The sequence below is a fragment of the Leptonychotes weddellii genome, chromosome 1 (genome assembly GCF_054177405.1).
Source record: "Leptonychotes weddellii isolate Sample4059 chromosome 1, ASM5417740v2, whole genome shotgun sequence".
Classification (NCBI taxonomy): Eukaryota; Metazoa; Chordata; class Mammalia; order Carnivora; family Phocidae; genus Leptonychotes; species Leptonychotes weddellii.
In genome coordinates this window covers 120796055-120816889 of record NC_138369.1, presented here as the reverse complement: position 1 = coordinate 120816889, position 20835 = coordinate 120796055, and the positions used below count along the sequence as shown (strand labels likewise).

Genomic DNA, 20835 nt, shown 5'->3' with positions numbered 1-20835 from the left:
CTTTATCCCACTGATCCTCTTCCAAACCTCACCACAACTGTGAAAGGTCAGGAGTCCTTTATGTGCGAAGACACCAAAATATGTCCTCTTGTTCTCCTTTCACTTATTTATTGTCTTATTTCCTGCAAGTCAAAAGCTCTTAATTCTATGACCTGGTTACTTTCTAGAAAGGTTAAGTTAATTTCTACTTGCTCCCTCAAAATATACCAATTGTATTATAACCGGGGCAGTAATGAGTATTATCATTTTGAAAACTGCTGCCTCAGGTAAATTCTATAAACTGGCATCTTAACATGCCAGTTGTCCTATTTGGGCTTCTCTCAAGATTCACCATAATTTTATATGCCTGTTAATTATGTTTTCAATTTTGTGATTTGTCCATTCACGAGGAGGGCCTGTTTATTTTGAGAAGCTTTGACTCTCTTTACCCTTTGTGCAGCTGGACTCTTTTTGTCCTTTTAATTACAGCATTTTCTTGGAGACAAGTGGGAGTTTTCATGCAAGTGACTCTATCAAAGTTTTCTTTTACTATTTTTCTACATTCCGTCAGAAGAGCTGACAAACATAGAATTCTGTTTTCACGCTTTCTAAAATTATATTTTTATAATCTTTTTTCCAACACTAAGAGTAATGCATATACATTTGAGAAATTTTGGAATATACAAGAAACTATAAAACATGAAAACATTCATTATTTTACCATCCAGGCTTACCTTATTTTGTTTTGTTTCTAGTCCTTTCTCTTTTTTACATGTACATTGAAGAAAAAAATTTTTGGATTTGATTAGAATATTATTTACAACTATATACAACTTTTGCAACTTATTTTTTTCCAGTTAGCATTATACTGATTGAAATTTCACATATCATAAAGTGTTCTTTGATAATAAATAATCGTCTAGAGTGTATTCAGGGATGATCTGAATCTTCTCTCCCCAAATTACTATTTGTGTGACCAGCGACTGAACAATCCTTTCTTCCTAGATTGGTCTGTGGTGCCTGCTTTATCCTTCTAGCATGTTCTTATCTAGTATCAGGCTATTTCTATGCCTTCTCTGCTATTCACGACCCTGAGCACAGCACGTATAATGGGCTCTTGTCTCTGTTTCTTTTTCTGAGCTCTCCAGGCTTCCTGGATTGAGCTGTAGTGGAAGCCAGGAAACTTGCAGAGGGGCCTGTCTGCCTTGTTAATATTTAACCCTGCCCCTGCTGGAAACCAGCTCTTACCTCCTCTTTGGTTTTTTTTTGTTTTTGTTTTTTTGGCCTTTGCAGATGTTTTTTGATCATCCAGAGAAAAATGAGCCTTGGCCTCCAGACCCAATAAAGCAAACATTCCTCCCATGGAGAATAGCACTGGTTCCTAAGGACATGAAGGGCCCGCAGCCCCAGGGGGATTAGCCAAAAGCGGTAAGGAACACCTGGAGGCATGGGCTATGGGGGCAGCGAAAGGGTACATTCCTAATTAAAAAATGGGGTGGTAGAGTGTGCTGGCCAGGAGTCACAGAGTCTCGAGGTCTGACTACAGCTTCAGGTCTGACTACAGCTTCGCTGTTGTCTTCACGTATTTGTTTAGTTCTGATTCAGTGGGGGGTGGGGGATAGGTGGTTTGCCTGTGTCTATAAACGGTAAGTGTGAGATTTGAAGTTATTCTGTGATTCAGCCCACCCTTTTTGAACACCTACTTTGTTCCAAGCCCTGCCTTTGGTACTGGGCATGTAGTGATGAGTAAACCAGGGCAGGAAACTTACTTTGAGATTTTCTTTCTGTTGCTTCAGGGTTGCCTTGTTTTTTATAGGTGACAATGTGGGTGGTACTGGATTCTTCTAGAAGCCCAGTGGGGGTAGTAAGGATTTATTGATATAGTAGCATCAGTTCAGTAATGCTTTATTGAAAACCCAGTCCATTTCGGGGACTGTGCTGGATGCTGGGGTTTCAGGCATGAGCCAGGAGGAGTTCCCCTCTAGCAGGGTCAGCAGGAAAAGCGAGCATTGCTAAACATTAGAAATGAAGGGGGAGTGGGTGCTCCATGGGAGGCCGGAAGCAGAAAGTTAACCCTGTCTGGTTGCCAGGCAAGTGGACAAGGGAGAGACGACAGCAGTGCAAAGGCCCAGAGGCTAAGACATCTGGAAAATCCAAAGCTTGATATGTTTTCCCAAAGAATTAGGGGAGAAAAATTTACTACTCCTTTCCTTCCGTTTGGGCTGCTTAGAGGGAACCTCCTTGGTCCCTGTCTCTTTAGAGAAGTTGGAGAGGGGATAAAGGGTCTTGGAGCTCTTTGTTGTCTATGAGCAGAAGCTCCAGCCAGAGAGTAGACTTGGAGCCTCAACAGAGGGTGGTGTCGGGACACCTGGGGAGCCCCAAGGTGAGCTTTCAGATGAGTGTCCCAGGGCCATGACCTTGAAGGCTAACGCTGTCTTAAAGTGGCAGGACCCTTGTGCAGGGCTCTTTGGAGGAGCTCGTCTTTTCTGGGACCCTCAACCTTGGAGGATAGGTGCTGGCAGGAAGGTGACCACCATCCCCTTCCGAGCCTTAACGGTGAATCGGGTCCCGCCTCCTTATCTCCTGTCTCATTCACACATACACAAGGAGAGTTAAGTCCCAACTCTTAACTGCACCACTTCCAAATCACTCGTGCAACTTTGGAGATCAAATAAATAAGTAATAAATCGATAGGTATAAAACCTCAGTTTTTTCAACTATAAATGGAGCCAATACAATTTGCTCTGCTTACGTGACAGGGTTGTTCTGGGTCTCGTAAGGCTGTTACTGTGAAGGGGCCACCTGAGGGGAAAACAGTGCCCGAGGGTGAGGGCTGGGGCATGCCCATGGCCAAGGGGGTTTTTCTGGGATTGCCTGGCTGAGTGACTTGTTCCTGCAGAGCCCCTAATTTCTGAGTCCTGTTTGGTCAATGCTGACTTTTCACTGTCTTTTAATACAGATGCCTTTTAGTGCCAAGACCATGAACTTTTAGAGTCAGAAGACCTAGGTTGGAATCCGGTTCTGGCACTGACTACCTGTTGACCTTGGAGAAGCCCTGTGCTAAGCCTCAGTGTTTTCATTTTCTCCAGTGGGGCTGTGGATACTATGCCATAGTGTTGCAGTGAATACGAAATCCGACATTGCAGCTAAAGAGCCTACCATCTTGTAGGCACTTCTTAAATGCTCCATTCCCTTCTTCTTGAGTTCTTTAGCTCTCGTAGCCATGGGATCAGTTTTCTGACCTGCCACAAAACCCCCTCCCCCATTTCACGACCACACGTTTGAATTTTTCTCCCTCTGTGTACATTCTGTCACTTCCCACACTTCCGCAGCTCAAGGCAAGCGCCCATTCTCCCCAGAGCCACCCGTTCCTGAAGTCCGGGGTGGTGAGAAGCACGATTTGGTCTGCCCATAGATTCCAGGAATGGTCTGGATGTCACTTACATTAAAGAGTCTCAGATGAGGACGTGAGCTTGGGTTGATGAGTCATGGCCAGTGTTCCACTCTGCCATCTCTCCCTGTCCCGCACTGCCTCCACATGACCTCCAGCCAAAGGGGCTACTCTCTGGTCTCTGCTCAGAACACTTCCTGTGCCTTCGCAATGACTTAGTTCAAATACCATTTCTGCTGGCCATCCCAGAACTCCATGAGTGAGAGATTATTCTACAGAAAACCTAGGTAGAGGCAGGTTTAGTGACTTGTCCAAAGTCACCAAGAATGGGGGGGAAACCCAGGTTTTGTGAATACCTAGTCCAGTACTTTTACCCCTTGTCCCGGATATCCTTAGCACTGGGCTCCATAGGAAGGAACTATGGATCCCTAGTGGGTTAGCAAAACCCCAGGGGTGATTGCTTAGACTCACTATAGTAAATAAACCCAGTTATTTAAGAAAGAATTTAATGTTTTCCAGAAGATACAGACATTGTTTGAGTTCAAAGTACTTCCATCTTCCATTCAGTTACGCAATAAATTCTGAGAAAACAAAGTAGGGCTTTACCCAGATATAAAGGGGACTATGAGGCTCTATTTTTGTAATAAAATCCATTTGCCAGAACGTTCAGCAGTTCTGTGAATGCTTATGCTGAAAAGGACATGGATTATGGAATCAAGTGCTCTTGGATTTGAACTTTAGTGCTACCGTTTACTCAGCTTTGTGATCCTAGGCACTTCTCTTAACCTCTCAGAGCCTTAGGCTGCTAATCTATAGTACGGAGATTGTAACACCTTCCTGGCTAGTGATGGTCAGGCCTCTCTGCACAGCTCAGGGGTTGCCCTTCCTACTAGACTATCATGTACATACATGGTGCCGGCTGGAGCTGTACGTCGCGGGGCCCTGGTCTATGGAGAAATTAGGTGAAATAACATCTTACTTGATGCATCTTTGTTTTTATCTCCTTAATTTGTCACGTGTCTGCTGTCTTACCAAGATTTCCTCTCCTTTACCATGAGATGAGGCAGCTTCCTGCCACTTGATAGTACTCTTGCAGGGCACTCTGTGAAGCCAGGTGTTATGCTGTAAGCTAACTACTGGTTTTCTTCTCAAGCAGGAGTCCAACATCACAACCCTTAGAGAGATGCGTCACAGGTCTATGGCACTGTCTGTGGACAGAGGTCTGGCAATTTTAAAAGGATGCTGGGCCCCTTAGGATTTTAGGGAGTTTGGATTCTTGTGAGGTAGACCAGTCATCCTGCTCTTCCTTTTTCCTCCTAGTTTTTCAAGTATGCATGTGTTCATTGAACACACAGCATAAGGCCCCAGGAGTCCAGTGGTGTGTAAGCTGTGGTTCCTGACCTCACCAAGCTCAGGGTGCAGTCAGGGATCTAGACCAGGACAACACAAAACTAAGAGTTAGGGTGTAAAAAGGAATGGCAGGAGAATACAGAAAGTGTTCATGGCTCGGAGAGGAAAAGGGGAGTGTCTGAGGACTGCTGTCTACATTCAAAGCCCAAACTGAGGCCGAATGTTTACTTCAAGTTGTTGCAGGCTGCAGGCCTGGTGGGAGGTAGACCAAAGGCTGGAAGTGAGTCTCCTCACTCTGAATCCATTGCCCAGCTCATCACTCCACCTCTTGCCTGTCACTACTTTTAGATTTTGTTCACATCGGTTTTTTTTGTTTTTTTGTTTTTTGTCTTTTGTTTTTTTTGCCTCATCCTACCTTTTCTAGGCTTGTTTTCTGCTCAGAACAGAGTGGCTGCCCTGAACACATCTTTCATTATGATTCACACCAACCTGAAGAAAAAGTTCAGCTGCTGCGTGCTGGCCTTTCTCCTGTTTGCAGTCATCTGTGTGTGGAAGGAGAAGAAGAAAGGGAGTTACTATGATTCCCTTAAGTTGGAAACCAAGGAATTCCAGCTGTTGAGAGGTCTGGAGAAACAGGCTGTGACTTCCAGCAGCACCCAGAATTCCCCCAGGGGCCGCCAGGCCCTCAGCAGTCCCCGGGGCCCAGCCAAGGCCAAGCCTCAGGTCTCCTTCCAGGTGTGGAACAAGGACAGCTCTTCCAAAAACCTTGTCCCCAGGCTGCAGAAGATCTGGAGGAATTATCTGAATATGAACAAGTACAAAGTGTCCTATAAGGGGCCAGGGCCCGGTGTCAAGTTCAGCGCAGAGGCCCTGCACTGCCACCTCCGGGACCATGTGAACGTCTCCATGGTAGAGGCCACAGATTTTCCCTTCAACACCTCTGAATGGGAGGGTTTCCTGCCCAAGGAGAACATCAGGACCAAGGCTGGGCCATGGGGCAGGTGTGCTGTTGTCTCATCAGCCGGATCGCTGAAGTCCTCCCAGCTGGGCCGAGAAATAGGTGGGTTCTGGGGTGTTAGGGCTGCTCCTCTGGGGCCGAGTGTGTGGTTGGGACTAGAAAGGAGCAGCCCAAGTAGGGCTTGTGACCTAGCACAGTGGGCCCACCGCAGAGTTTTGCAGCCTTCTCGCGTGACTGAGAGGTACCCCGGGGGCAGCCGAACGGATGGGGATCCATCCAGGCTCCCGGCATCTTTATCAGTGAGAACAGCTTTGCTTTTCTCTGTTTTAAATAGTGCTGTTCTGGGGTGCCTGGGTGGCTCAGTTGGTTGGGCGACTGCCTTCAGCTCGGGTCGTGATCCTGGGGTTCTGGGATCGAGCCCCATATCGGGCTCCCTGCTCAGCGGGAAGCCTGCTTCTCCCTCTCCCCCTGCTCGTGCTCTCTCTCTCTGTATCTCTGTGTCTCAAATGAATAAATAAAATCTTTGAAAAAGAATAGTGCTGTTCTACAGAAGATATTGTTGGAAAAGTGAGTTCTGCCGCTACCGATAGGCACCACACTGGAACTGACTTCTAAAAATAATAGAAGCACTGATTTCTCCGATCTCTTCTGGTCCTGAAATTCTGTAATTTTACTGGCTAGTTGAGCATTAATTGTCTCTCTTGGCTTTAACTACCTGAATAATTTTCAGCCTTTCTGTTTGAGGATCATTAATTAGAGTAGGAATTCTTAACTTGGGGACTGTGGACCAACTTTAGGGGGTTCACGAATCCCTAAAGCTGTGTGCAAAATCCCTGTGGATTAGGTGTGCATACAGTGTGTGTGTGTGTGTGTGTGTGTGTGGTAAGTCAGTCTGTACATTTTTCCAGAGAAAAAGTCCATAGCTTCCAGTCGATTATTCTCAGAGGTGTCTGTGAACCAAAAAAGGCTAAAAGTCACCGGTCAGAATATATCAACTTGCTTTTTTTTTTTTTAAATCCTTCACAGTTAATAAAGATGGAAGGTCTGTCCATGTTTGTAAACATGTGTACAACACAAAGCTTAGGGCTTTGGGCTTAGGGCTCCCTAGTTCCCTTATTTTGAGAGAATGTGTTTTCCATTATTGTGAAATGAATCAGGCTAAAGGAAGCATAGCACAGAAAGCCTTGCTCTTCTTGCAGGCTCTGGAAGGTACTGGAGCAGGTGAGGTCATCCGTCTCCTGTTTTATTCCCTTCCTGTGACTGCCAGGAAAAAGGGTCTGAAACCAAGCACAGGCTCTCAAAGGAAGAACAGGAGAGGAGACCCAAATTGGATTCTCTGGAGCAGGAAGAAGTGGTGAGATCACATTCTGTGCCTTCCCAAATAGGCAGCACTCACTAATAAAGGCTGCCAAGATAACTGGCCCTGCCCCAACTTTTGCTTTTGCCTTTTTGGTTTCTTTTGGACTTTGTTTTCTAGAAGCTCAGTGTGACTGGTTTTTGTTCACCCATAATGTAACTAAATTCCTTTCTTTCTTCCTGATTTTTGCTCTATAATGGTAATGTTTCGAATATCCCAGGGGCTAGCGGATCCTCTTCTTCATGTAAACTCATCACTGACAGCCTGGCCAGAACTGGGTTACAATTTCCGGCAGAGCCCGATACTTCTATGAATCAGAACTACAATCTTGATGCACTCCGTGAAAGTTTGGAGTGATTTACGTACACAGTAAAATAAACTTTTTCTGTAGACTACAGTTAGAATTTCAAGTATGTATTTCCCTAGAAAGACTTTGCTCTTGAGATGTAACGAACATTGCATGTTGGACTTCCAGTGTTCTGCTCTTTCAATAGGGCATTCCCCTGGGCATTTAGTCTAAAAAATGTTTTAAGGAATTCATTCATTCTTGTATTCATTCATGGAGCTTTCAACCTCATGGAGCAGGAGCTTAGAATACAAAGGGGAGAGAGACTGGGAAGGCCCTTTGCTGAAGGCCTGGGAGTATCAGGCAGCATGACAGGCCCACGGCCTTTCCACTATACCTGCAATTTGTCCTGCTTATTGCTGACTATTGAGCGTATTGGATGGCTTTAAATTGTTTGCTCTTACAAAATGTACTGCTAACAGGGTTTTTGCGCAGATGACTTAACTGCCTAAAGGGGAAATATCCCCAGCCATGGGGCTAGACCAAAGTAAGATAAGTTTTGTGGCTCTTTTTAGTCCATTGCATAATTGTTTACGGGAGGGATTGTAATAATGTACTGTGTCTCCAGCAGTCCCTCAAGCCAGCCAGCGGTGGGCACGGCCATTTTCAATTATTTTGGATACATGTACCCGTAAGGTATCTTAGATTGGCTTGAGTTTTCATGTCAAACAATAGCATATTTGTAAAACATTATGACCGACAGGAGTAATGCTTATCGAGCACCTGCTGTGAGCCTAGCGCGCCTTGCCTTTGAATCCTTCCAGAAATTCTGTGATATGGGGACGATTATTGTTCCCAGTGAACTGGTGAGCTAAATGTTGAGTCTCAGAGATCATACAACTGGTGAATAGTGGACTGGGACTTGAAACCGGGGCCTTCGACTCCAAGGCCCACATGCTCATCCCCTCTGCTCTTGGCGCCTGTGTTGTTGCTTTATAATAAAATTTCTGGTGTGATGAATCCCTTGTCAGGTTAAAAAAAAAATCCCATGATATTCTTGCTTCCTTGCTCTCCTACAGGGAAGGAGAAGCGCATTCTGAGTTGAGGCAAAAGCAAGAAGCAAAGGCTGCGTGGGGGAAGAGTGCAGAGTGTGTTGGGCTGGGATGTGGGACCCTGCAGGGTGAAGGGGGCTGAGGAGTAAGGCCAGAAAGGTAGGCAGGGGTCAGCTCCTACAGAAAGTTGACAGTCACAATCGAGACTTTGGGTTTCATTCTTTAAGCCAGGAGTCCTAGAAGGAATTTGAGTGAGCAGGTAATGGGATCATGTGTGTTTTGGAGAGATTTCTCATTTCTCTGAACCCCCTGTCTATGGGGACTGCTATGTAATCTATTATTAGGGATTACTGCCACTTCCGGCTGAGAAGTACCAGGCCTGTTTGAGCGGTGATCATGGTGGTGGAAAGAACGAGTTTGATGTGAGAAGAGACAGAAATTGGTGTCTAACTAGAAATGACCTTGAGTGACAGGTGGGAGCCGGGGTTTCTAGCCTGGAAGCGAGCGATCTCATATTACGGGGGAGCATGCTTCTGGAGGAGGACAGGTGTGTGTCGGAGGCGCTGAATCTGAAGTATTTGTGGATTTCCCTGAGTAGATATCTATGCGGTTGGGTATTCGATTCCAGGAAAGGGTCAGGCGGGAGGAGATGAGATTGAGGAATCATTTGTCCCGAGGTGACAGTTGCAGTCCAGGAGAGAGGGCTGAGGAGAAAGCCTAGGGAAAGTGTACATTTAAGAGACAGGGAAAAGCACAGGGAAGGCAGAGACATTCAGAAGGCCGGTGAGAAGGCCCAGGGAGAAGCAGGTGTTTGCCATATGATGGAAGGCAAGGGGAGTGGAGTTTGGGCAGAGTTGGGGCGGATGGGGTTCTTGTGCAGAGTGAGGACTGAGAAGACATCCTTGGGTTGTGGAGCTCAGAAAGTATGATTGTTTATATCAGGGGTCAGCGAACATTTCCTGTGAAGGGCCAGACAGCAAATACTTTTGGTTTTGAGGCCATACAGTGTCTCTCACAGCTCCTCAGCTCGGCTGTCTTCGTGCAAAAGCAAACTAGACCATAGTAAATGAATGGGCCTGGCTATGTTTCAGTAAAACTTTATTTACAAAAACAGAGAACAGGCCAGATTTGTCCTTCAGGCCATAATTTCCCGGCCCGGATCTATATTATATCGAGTTTACCTAACCAGGACCAGAATATAGCCTTCCAAATATGATTATATGATTCATTAAGCTACTTTGAAAATATAAAAAAAGCTTGGTCTAAATTGTGATAAAATTTCTTTCATAACAATTTCCAGCTACTTAGAGTTACCATACCCAGAGGCAGTGGATTTGGGCGTATTGATGAACTCACTAAGGAGCCGATTCTGTTGAGTAGTCTAGGCATGCAGTTGTATCCTGTGCATATCATGGCGCATTTATTTCTGCATTTTCTAATTTGTGTCTTTTCCTGTCCTCTAATTCTAAGTTCAACCGAAGTGGTGGCCCGTGTTTTCTGCAGCCTTCCCCTTGCAAAGGCTCGTTTGCTGGGCTCCTGGGAGCTGTGGATTTTTCCTGGTGACTTCCTGGAGGCCCATTTGATTTCAGAACTTCTTCCGCCTTCAATAGCAAAGGACAGTTTGGCCAACAAGGATGCTCTCCTCTTTCTTTATGAACTTAGTGGCCTGTTTGAAAGTTTTCTTCTTTGACTGATTTTTTTTTTTTCTTCTTAGAATAAAGTCCAAATTTCATACTGGCCTCCACAGCCTGTGTGGCCTGGTTCCTGCCAGCTTTTGTAGCTACGTCTTTTCTTTCTCTTGCCCTCACGCACTTGTCTCCAGCCTCACTTGTCTCCAGCTGAGTCCTTATTGCCCTTGGGGTCCTGACAGTGCCGCATCCTCTGGCTGGAATATACTTCCCTGAACCCTTCCCGTGCTCTGCCCTCCTTTGGGTTCAGCTCCGAGGCGTGTCCTGAATCATCACTCTCTCCAGAGGAGATTCCCTCAGCGTCTCTGTCACACCGCTTAGTTTATTTGTGCCATAACATCAGCCACAGTCTGTCATTATCTCAAGTGTTGGTGGTTGTATTTATTGGCTCCCTCCTTGCTGTAGATTGCAAAATCTCTGAGAGCAAGGACCTTGTCTTTCTTGTTCACGGCCATTGTCTCCGGCACCTAGAACTGTGCTTGATGGGGAGGAGGGGCTTAATCAGGATTTGTTGAGTGAACAAAAGCATTTTCTTTTCTTATGGTCAATACCAAGGATGGATCGTCAGCCTCCGGTGCTGGGTGTTCTCCATTACGCCTCCCAACCCACGCTCCTCCCTTTTCTGTTGGACTCTGTGCCCGGGGAAATTGAATTTGGGACTGTGTCAACTGGGCTTCCTGGCCCTCAGGCTTTTATGTGGGTCTGGACAACAGAAGTGCTGCTCCAAAACTGAGAAGGAGGAGAGTGAAGTCGGGGTGTCTGTCCCCCCAGCTCTCTCCTTGCAGAATACCCACGGGCTGCTGCTTTCCCTCGGCTCAAAGTTCAGCCCCTTTCAAGCAGCCTCTCTGTCTGAGGCCTGCTCTCTCTCTCTCTCTCTCTCTTCCCTCAGGCCAAGAAGTCAGAGGGAAGGAGGAAAGAGCAGATGGGGTATTGATTCCCTTCTTGCCGGCTGGACGTTAGCAGGAGCCGTGTTCCCCTCAGGGCCACCACTCCCGACAGGTGGCCATCTTCAGTTCAGGGCCCCTGCTCTTCTGGCCACATCAGATGTGGGGGGTTGTAGGGGCCGCTTCTGCAGCCCACCCCGGGGTATTGGCCATTCCTTGTTGATTTCTTGAAATCCTACCTACAACGTTGTAAATAGTCCTTTTATTCAGTGACTTTTCTTCTCAGTGACTCCATCTGACTTTGTCATGTTGTGGTGCTGGGATGCCCACACTAATAATTTGCTCACCTGTGAAATGGGGAAGCTGACCGAGTGACGTTTCTGATGGATCTGCGTCCCTGGTGTGATTACTGCCTGGTCACTTTTGCAGACAGTGACTGATACTGACAAACGTGTTGCAATCTGAGTTGTGTAAAGGTGTGCCTTCTGCCCTATTTGAAGTTCAGGGTGCCTGCCCTGTAAGCTGATAAAGTTTGGACTCTGCACATCTCATGTAATTTTCAAACCATCTTGATGAAATTTGCCCTAGGATTGAGACAGGGTTGTTTTTGTGACTAGATGGTATGTCTAGATTCCTGAGGTTCAAAACATATGTTAGAAATGAAAGAAAGAGGGAGGCTTTCATCCCTTAATTCTGTGAGTATTCTTTTTTCAGATCATCTTGTATTGAGCCACCCCAAATAAATTTCCCACAGGGAGGGAAATAGAACAACAGAAAATTGGGCTGACCTCCAAACCTTGTGCAGATTTCAGTGGTGATCCTCAGACTTGCTTGATCAAGTCAGGTTGGGATGAGCTCCTAGGAGGTTGGCTCAAGGTTGAGATAGATCTTAAAAGTCATTAGTTCTCTCCCCCAGAAGATTGGTCAGTGCCACACAGAGAAACTTCTCCAAGTCTTCCAAACTCTGCTGAAACAGCTACGGTCACAGGGAACTAGAGCCAGGGAGTGAATGGATTTTTAAAAACACGGTCTGTTTGATCTTGCCTGGATTTAGGGCATTGTTTCTGGCAAAGAGTTTTTCTTTTTCGATAGAAAATGTGGGATTCAGTTTTGATCTATGACCTCTTTTTCCACCTCTGCCACCACCCAGGCTTGTGACCCTTCCTGGGCCTCAGGTTCCTAATAGCACACTTAGGGAGTTGTCTTGGAAACCATAGTAAATCCCTCCGATTTGCTGAGCACTGCAAGCTTCTCAGAGTGCTATGAGGACTTTGCACTTGTGGGTGACACCGAGCTTATGGTAGCATCTTCCTTTTTCTGACAGGGATGGAAGTATGACCTACTGGTAATACCAAGAGAATATTTGGGTTACTCCTTTGGTGGCTGGGATAGCTATTCCACATGAGGTAGCACACCAGCCCTGGTCACCTCTCTGCCATGTTAAGGCACACTAGAGTCATGGAAGGGATTTCAGGGATGCCCGGTATGAGCCTTGTTAGCTTCTGCAGTGGCCAGGCGGACGGTCGGTCATCTCTGTCTACAAACTGTGCCAGGTTGCCCCATACAAATATGATCCTTTTCCCCTCTGATGGGGATCATGATGGGATAAAGACTGAGAAGTATGATTCTCTTGCCCCTCCCCTTCTTCCTGCCCTCTCTCCCTCTAGAACTTCCTCTTTTTCTGCATGTTGCTGGCGCTCATCACCTCTTTTCTGTTTCCTTGTGGTTTATAGACGATCATGACGCAGTCCTGAGGTTTAATGGGGCGCCCACAGCCAGTTTCCAACAAGATGTGGGCACGAAAACCACCATTCGCCTGATGAACTCTCAGGTAAAATTTCTTCTGTGCAGATCTGGAGTGAGAGAAGGACCACAGTGTGGGCTCTAATGTAGACCCCACTTGCTGGGAGCACATCAGAGCCGCCAAGTTAATTAAGTCCCGTGACCTTCCTGAGTCCTGGAGTCCAAGACCCAAAGTGGGGATGTGTTCATGATAAAGCCCCTGTGGCATTAGGTGGCATTAACAGAGGTGTCCAGTGCCCCGAGAAAGGAGAGTTCTGCTGTCCCCATAGCTGCCAGGTTTTATCGGGAATATTGCATGAGGGACAACATGGCAGAGAATATCAGAGTGAGGGATGCTGGGGAACGTAAGTGAAGCAATGAATGTGGGCGTGTTTGATAAGCTGTAAAATAGTATACAAGTATCGTAACACATCATCACTAGATGATGATGTGTTACATGGCGCTTGAATTCACGTATTGCCTCGTGAATTCCCCTAGAGAATTAGTTTCCTGAAGTATTTCCAGGTGGTATACACTGATTTCTCAAAACTAATGGGGACTTGAGAAATACCCTTGCCACAAAGTTCTGTTAATAGATTTTAATTAGTGGTAAAAAACAAACAAACAAAAACAAAACTGGATGACACATATATCAAAACTAGTGTGAGAGGTCTGCAAACCCATTCATCTCACTCACGACCATCGATGTTTATTGTTTTCTGCATAAACACATAAACCTCAGGTGTTTTCATGTCAATGTATAATCTCTGTACATTGCCTAGGACTCCATGGGCATGGAGCACACCCTGGGAGTGAACATAAGTGCCCTTTCAGTACTGTTCCAATACACCTGCATTTCTCCACTCCTCTGCCATAAGGCTCCACTTCCGTTTCTCTCAGATCTCTTCACTGCTTGCCCCTCAGGAACTCACCAGCTGGGCAGAAGCTGCTTCTTGCATGGTCCACTTTCCATCTGAGGCCCACAGTGCTAGGAACCTTTGTATGAAGGAACTTGGATTGATCAACTTAACCTCTTTGCAAGTGGCTGCCATCTTGTTTTCTGTTCTTTCTCAAATCCCTTGATGATGATATCACTTTCTGCCATTGTAATATCCTCAGTGGACTCTATGTGCTTTCAATTCCTATTTATTATTCAACCTTATATTTTGGGCTTTTATATTACTTTTATTATAAACTCTAAGAGGGCAGATTAAAAGAAATAGATTGGTCAGCAGGAGACTCTCTGGAGGACATGGCACCAGAGCTAGACTTTGAAATATGGGCGGGATTTGGAGAAATAGTAATAGGGAGGCATTCTAAGAAGTGGTATTGGCAGGACAGAGACACATGGGAAATGAGGGAGATATCCAAACAGGTCTGGCTGGTGTGGGGGTGGGGATGGATTTGTGTTGCCCTATAGAGGGAGATGAGGCTGGAGCTTCATGGCTGCTTGGACTCTGGCAAGTCTAGAAAATAAGGCAGAGGAGGTGGGATGAGCTTTCCCTTCTTTCTCCTTTTCCTTCTCGTGCCCCAGAGAAATCCTGGAGCTGGAGAGCGCCTCAAGAAGTGCTACAGTGTAACGTCTATTTCTGAATCCACCTTTGCCTCCCTCCCCCCAACCCTTTCACAAATATGGACAGGACTGAGTAGAATGTGGTAGTCAATACATAGATCTGCAGTCAGCCTGCCTAGGGTTGAGACCCTGGCTCTGTCTCTTAATAGCTAAGTGATCTTGCGTCAGTTACTTATGCCTCCATTTGTTCGTGTGTGGAGAGGGGAGAATAGCAGTACCTTCTCCACAGCACAGGGTTGTTAGGAGGGATGAGCGAGAAGACCATGCAGAGCAGCTAGTACCCGGCACGTACGTCAGTGGAGGATAGCTACTCTTATGTTCATGTGGGCCGACGCTGAGATGGGTTTGGGGAGCCCGGCAGGCTGGGCCCCTTCGCGGGCCACCACCTACGGCTACAGTCAATCCTCACGCAGAGAGATAGACAGTTGCAACGGAGAACTACAAGGGACAGGATCAAGGTGCTCTCAGAGCCCATATCAGGGACGTCAGGAGCCTGGAGGAGATGAGACAGCCGTGTAGGCGTGGAGAATGAGAAGGGCTAGGGTCTCTCCTGAAGAGACAACAGCCTAGGTGAGGCCACGTGTGGGAGGGGGCAGGCCAGGGCCCTGGGGGCAGGGGGGTGCATGGGGGGTGTGGTGAACACGGAGGCTGAAGGTAAGGAGGAGCCACATCCTGGCGCCGTGGTCAGGAGATATTCTCTGTGGCACGACCAGACTCGCACTCTGCAAACATTGCTGGCGTCCATCTGCTCAGAGGCCCTGTGGCCCCTGGAGAGACACAGTTAGGAGGCTCTTGCGGGGAAAGACTGGCAGTTGCTGCACACGAGAAATGAGGGTGAATGTGAGAAGGGCCTGCATCCGACAGCTATTTGGCATGTGTGGGCCAGAGGCGTTCATGGGGCTGCGGCGAGGGGTGAAGGGAGAGGGGCCGCCAGTGCTACTGGGTTGCTGGCTCGTGTGGCTGGCCAGCTGGAGCACCTGGTATTGCAAGTGCTTGAAGACGTTTCGGGTTGTGTGGGCTGGGGTCAGACGGAGGGCGGGATAAAAACTGTGGTTCTGGAGAGCGTTGATCTGAGCTGCCCGTGGATACCTGTGAAGAGATGTCAAGCAGGCAGCTAGCTGTACAGAGGGGGCTGGAGTTCCGCGGAGAGCTCTGCGCTGGGGGGCAGAATTTGCCAGTCATCTGTATCTGAGGCAGTGAGACGGCGGGGCCGAATGAGAGCACGAGAGACCGCGTGTAGACAGAAAGTCTCCGCAGGGGCTCTGGGTAACAAACACAGGAAGAGGGGGGTAGTCAGCACCGAGGTGAGGCCGAAAAGCACTGTTCTCTCTTCGGCAAGAGGGAGGCCACCCGTGACCTCCGGCAGCAGCTGCCTGGGAGAGCCGCGGAGCCAGAAGCCACTGGGGCGTAGGGTCAGGAGTGCGTGCCACAATGAATGTGAAGAATGAGGAAGGCCAGTGCGGGTAGTTCTTTCGAGAAGGCTGGCTCTGAAGGGCAGAAGAGCAGTAGGGCAAGAGCCATAGAGTCGAGGGTTCCAGGGCCTGTTTCTGTTCTTTTCATTTTTTTTAGATCGCAGAGAATTGAGTACGTTTGAAAGTCAGTGGGAAGACAGTCACAAGAGGGCACATACTGTATGCGTGTACCTACGTGAGGTTCCTGGAGGAGTCCGATTCATAGACAGAAAAGTAGAACGGTGGTTTCCGGGGCCTGGGGGTGGTGAGGAATTATCGTTTAATGTTTAGAGAGTTCCAGTTTGGGTAGATGAGGAAGTTCTGGACATGTATGGTGGTGATGATTGTATAACAGCATGAATGTACTTAATGCCACTGAGCTGTACCCTTCAAAATGGTGGATATGGTACACTTTCTGTTATGTGTGTTTTACCACCATAACATTTTTTTTAAGTCAACGAGGAGAAACCAGTTGATAGAGGCGGAAACTGAATATACTGAAGAGAAGGGACAAAAAGTAAGTGATGGGGAGGAGGGATTGACCTAAAGCCCCACCGAGGATCAAGCCCCACAGGAGGGAAGTCAGAAGGGAAGAAGGCTAGGAAAGGTGTAGCTGGAGGCCATTTGTAGTGGAAGGATGAAAGGGCTGCTATTTTCCGCGCAGAGTAGGATGTAGAGAAAGGGAGGCTTTTTGTCAGGAGGCTGATGGGAAGAGGGGTTTCCGTAGAGGAGGTTTGAGCAAAGAAGGCTTGGCGTGAGGAGAGCAGAGGAAGGAGCCAGCCAGAGGAACGGAGCAGGATTTCCAGGCCGTGCGGACCACTTTGGGGCTGGAGAGCGTGACTTCAGAAAGAATGGGTATGACCTCCAGATTGGTATGTGGCAGCAATCGAGAAGAGGGAGCATGGAGGAGCCCTAAAAAATCTCTTGGGTTTGGGAGGCTACCCCCTTCTTAGGCATCTTTTCCAGGTGGTGAGTGAAGAGGTGAATCTCCATCCTGCAAAGATTTCATTTAAGGCCATGGTAGGTTTGCCTAAGCAGCTCTCTTCCAGGTTGGGGAGAGAAAGCCCACGTCCCGTGCATGGCAACAGGGTGTCCTGATTGGACTTCAACCGGGACATTCTCAGATCACTCCCGGGGGCTTATCCTGAGACCATAGCTGGTGCCGCTTGTTCAATACTTCTTCCGTCTGAGGCCCATACGTACCTTATCTCATGGGACCTTTGGGGCAATGCTGTGAGGTGTGATTACCAACCACCGTTTTCTGTGAGGACACCAAGGTTCAAAGAGTCTGAGTGACTTGCTCAGGGGAGGGCAGAAAGGACTCGAGAGAGGTGGGATTTGGAGGGAGGTTGGTTTGCCAATTTTCTGGAAGAGTTTGTATAGAACTGGTATTTCTCTTTTTTTGAATGTTTGGTAGAGTTGCCAGGAAAGCCTTCTAGGCCTATAATTTACCTTGTGGGAAGTTTTTTAGCTACAAATTCAATTTCTTTAATAGATTTAGGACTGTTCGTGTTGCCTGTTCCTTTCTGACCAAGCTTTGGCAATTCGTGTCCTTCAAGGAATTTGTTCATTTCTTCTAAGTCATAGAATTTATTGGCATAACGTTCATAATACGCCCTCATTATCTTTTTGTAAAAGATTTACTTATTTCCCTCATCATCCTTTTAAATGTCTGTAGAATCTGACGTGATGTCTGATGTGATAGGACATCCTCTGTGGTGATTCGAGCAGTACTGGAATTCACAGAGCTTAAAAGGACTTTGAAGATCAACAAGCCATGAATTCATTCCAGAAGTTCCTATTTAATCACCTGCCCTGTGCCAGCCTCTATGTAGGGAGCTGGGATTGAGCAGCCCACAACAGCAGTAAAACAGAGACAGACATGCTCCCTGCCCTTGTGGAGCCCAGGGTCTCCTCGGGTCATTTCATTTTCCAAGCGACACAACCCAGGCCTGGGAAGAGAAGGTGGCCTGCACAATGCCCAGAGGGTAATGGCAGGCCCAGGGCAGGATGAAGGCCTCCTCACAGCTGGGTTAGGCTCCTCCCTGGCTCTCTGCTGGCACCTTCCCAGTCCACACCTCTCACTCCCATCATCCTAGTTGCCCATCTCACTTGTTGCCTAGCTCTGCCACCGTGACGTCTGGTCTCCGAGAGGAGGTGTGTTTGTCTGTTTTGTTCACTCATATGCGCATGTGCCAGGACCAGTGCCCATTGCATAGTAAATGTGCAATAAATATTTGTTGAATGAAGTATAGTCTAGAGAACCTTCTGCTCACTCAGTGGACTGCCTCCAAACTTCTCCAAATTCTTTAAAAAAATTTTTTGAACTTGTTATTTGGAAATACTTTAATACTTTCAGAAAAGTTGCAATAATGTCTAATACAAAGAGTGCCCGTATACTCTTTATCCAGATGCACTTACTATTTTTTCTTTTTACCCCATTGCTGTATTATCTGCTCTGTTCATTCTTTGTAATATTTTTTCATTTGAGAATAAATTGTATATATTGTAGACATTAATTCCTAAATACTTATTATGGGCAGAAACTTTATGTCCCCACCCCCAGCCCCAATTCATATGTTGAAGCTCTAACCTTCAATGTGATTGTATTTGGAAATGGGGTCTTTGGGAGATAAATATAGTTAGATGAGGTCTTGAGTGTGAGTCCCCCCGTGATGTGTCTGCTATGTGAGGAAGGCGGCCATCTACAAGCCAAGACGAGCACCCTCACCAGGAACCAAATGTGCGGGCACCTTGACCTTGGACTTCTCAGCCTCCAGAACCATGAGAAGTAAATGTCTGTTGTTTAAGCCACCCAGTCTATGGTATTTTGTCATAGCAGCCTGAGCTAAGATTTTTTGGTTCTGAGAGGAGGAGTTTTACTATGACAAAACCCTAACAATGTGGAGTAACTTTGGAACTGGGTAATTGGTAGAAGCTGGAGTTTTGAAGGACATGCTAGAATATAGACGCTAAAGGAAATTCTGGTGAGGGCTCAAAAAGAGTAGAGGAAAGCTGGAAAGAGAGCTTCTGTCTTTTTAGAGAATATGTAAATAATTGTGAACAGAATGTTGGCGGAAATATGGATAACAAAGGCCCTTCTGGTGAGGTCTCAGATGGAAATGAGGAACATGTTCTTGAACAATGGAGAGTGATCTTTGTTATAAAGTGACAGAGATTTTGGCTGAACTGAGTTCTAGTGTTCTGTGGGAGGTAGAACTTGTGAGCAAAGAAATTGGATGATTTACCTGAGGTGATTTCTAAGCAAAGTGTTGAAGGACTGGCTTGGTTTCTCCTGACTGCATTTAGTGAGATGTGAGAAAAGAGAAATGAATTAAAAAAGGAATTGTTTAGCGAAAAGGAAACAACTAAAGATCTGGAAAATTCTCGGCTTATCTATATGGCAAAAAAATGAGAAAGCTTGTTCTGAAGAGAAAACGAAGGGGTGGCCCCAAAAGCCATTTGATAAGGAGATCAGCAACGGTGTGAACCACAGACCTACTCAGCCTTCCCAGCAGAAGCACTGTCAGCTTGAGCTGAAGGGGACGGATACAGGACAAAGTAGGGGAAGGCTGTATGCCTCTTAGGTCCCATAGGACAGGACTATAGAGCTCTTGGGCTATGACTGGGTATTGTTCTTCACGACGACAGGAAAAGCATGATCCCAAAGGTGATTCAGAAATCACCAAGGTTGCATCCTTGGGTTCAAAGGTGGGAGGGGGGCCTTGGTTTTAATAGGCTGGATGGTAGCTGCTCAGGGCCTTGGGGGTGTGACTGCGGCCTGGCAGAGCCACAGAGGTGGGACCGCTACCCCCGTGGGTCCAGAGGGCACAGCATTGAAACAAAGAGGATTCTTTTCAAGCCTTAACATCTAGTGGTATTTACTTTTCTAGGTTTTGGACTTTCTTGGGACCTGTCACCTCTTTTTTCCTTCCGATTTCTCCCTTTTGGAATGGGAATGCCTATCCTATGCCATCCCACCACTATATTTCGGAAGTACCTACTTTTCTGGTTTCATAGGTTCACAGCTGGAGAAGAGTTTTGCTTTAGGATGAACTGTCTCACTCTTACCTGCTTTAGATAATATTCACATGAGACTTAAGACTTCAGACTTTAGAGTTGATGCTGGAATGAGTTGAGACATTGGGGAGGTTGGGTGGAATTAATCTATTTTGCATGTGAGAAGGATGTGATTTTGGAGGATGCAGGGGCAGACTCTTATGGACTGAATGTGTCTCCCCTGAATTCATATGCTGAAGCCCTAACCTCCAGTGCAGTGGTATTTGGCAATGGGGCCTTTGGGAAATGACTAGATGTAGAAGAGGTCTCGAGGGTGGGGCCTCTATGATGGGATTAGTGCCCTCATAAGAAGAGAGAAAGAGACCAGAGCTCACTTTCTCTCATGAGGACATGAGAAGTGCCCTCATAAGAAGAGAGAAAGAGACCAGAGCTCACTTTCTCTCATGAGGACATGAGAAGTGCCCTCATAAGAAGAGAGAAAGAGACCAGAGCTCACTTTCTCTCATGAGGACATGAGAAGGCAACCATCTGTAAGCAAGGAGTGGGGGGCTCTCACTGGGGAGCCAAGTATGCTGGTGCCTTGATCTTGGACTTCCCAGCCTCTGGAACTATGAGAAATAAATGTCTGCTGCTTAAGGCACTCAGTTTCTGGTATTTTGTTATAGTAGCCCCTGAATAGACTGAGTTAATACACACCCTAGGCTGTATTTCCTAAGAATTTCCGGTACTGTCTTACGCAACCAAAGTACAGTTATCAACCTCATACATTTATGCTGATAACGTAGTTTAATCTGTCTGAAATGCTAGATGGATCTGTTTGCTAACTGACCTAATAATATCTTTTATGACATATATATATATTTTTTCTTTCTGTACAAGATCTAGTCCAGGATCAGGTAGTGCATTTAGTTGCTGTGCCCGTCTTGTCTCCTTTCATCTGGAATATTTCCATAGCCTTTCTTTGTCTTTTAAGGCACTGGCATTTTTGAAGAATCAAGTCCTTCTTCAAAAAAATAAATAATTTGGGGTTTGTCCGATGCTTACTCAATATTAAATTCAGTTCA

The 20835-nt window shown here is 46.6% G+C and overlaps 1 protein-coding gene and 1 long non-coding RNA gene across 10 annotated transcripts in view; both read left to right on the top strand.

The window, feature by feature from the left end:
- The window catches only part of ST6GAL1 (ST6 beta-galactoside alpha-2,6-sialyltransferase 1), a 119238-nt gene that overhangs the window by 84759 nt on the left and 13644 nt on the right, over positions 1–20835 (top strand). For 5 of the 9 annotated variants that reach the window (XM_081831251.1, XM_081831232.1, XM_081831239.1 and 2 more), the window contains 3 exons: positions 1273–1407; positions 5145–5780; positions 12679–12776. In XM_081831251.1, coding sequence (XP_081687377.1) covers positions 5195–5780; positions 12679–12776 — 684 coding nt within the window. In that variant the 5' untranslated portion in view covers positions 1273–1407; positions 5145–5194. The remainder of the gene's footprint in view (positions 1–1272; positions 1408–5144; positions 5781–12678; positions 12777–20835) is intronic. The other 4 variants (XM_081831265.1, XM_081831270.1, XM_081831273.1 and 1 more) reach the window with 2 other exon arrangements.
- LOC145723542 (uncharacterized) lies at positions 5787–12294 on the top strand. Its single transcript, XR_014148682.1, has 2 exons — positions 5787–7032; positions 7256–12294. It is a non-coding gene; the product is annotated as an uncharacterized LOC145723542 (long non-coding RNA).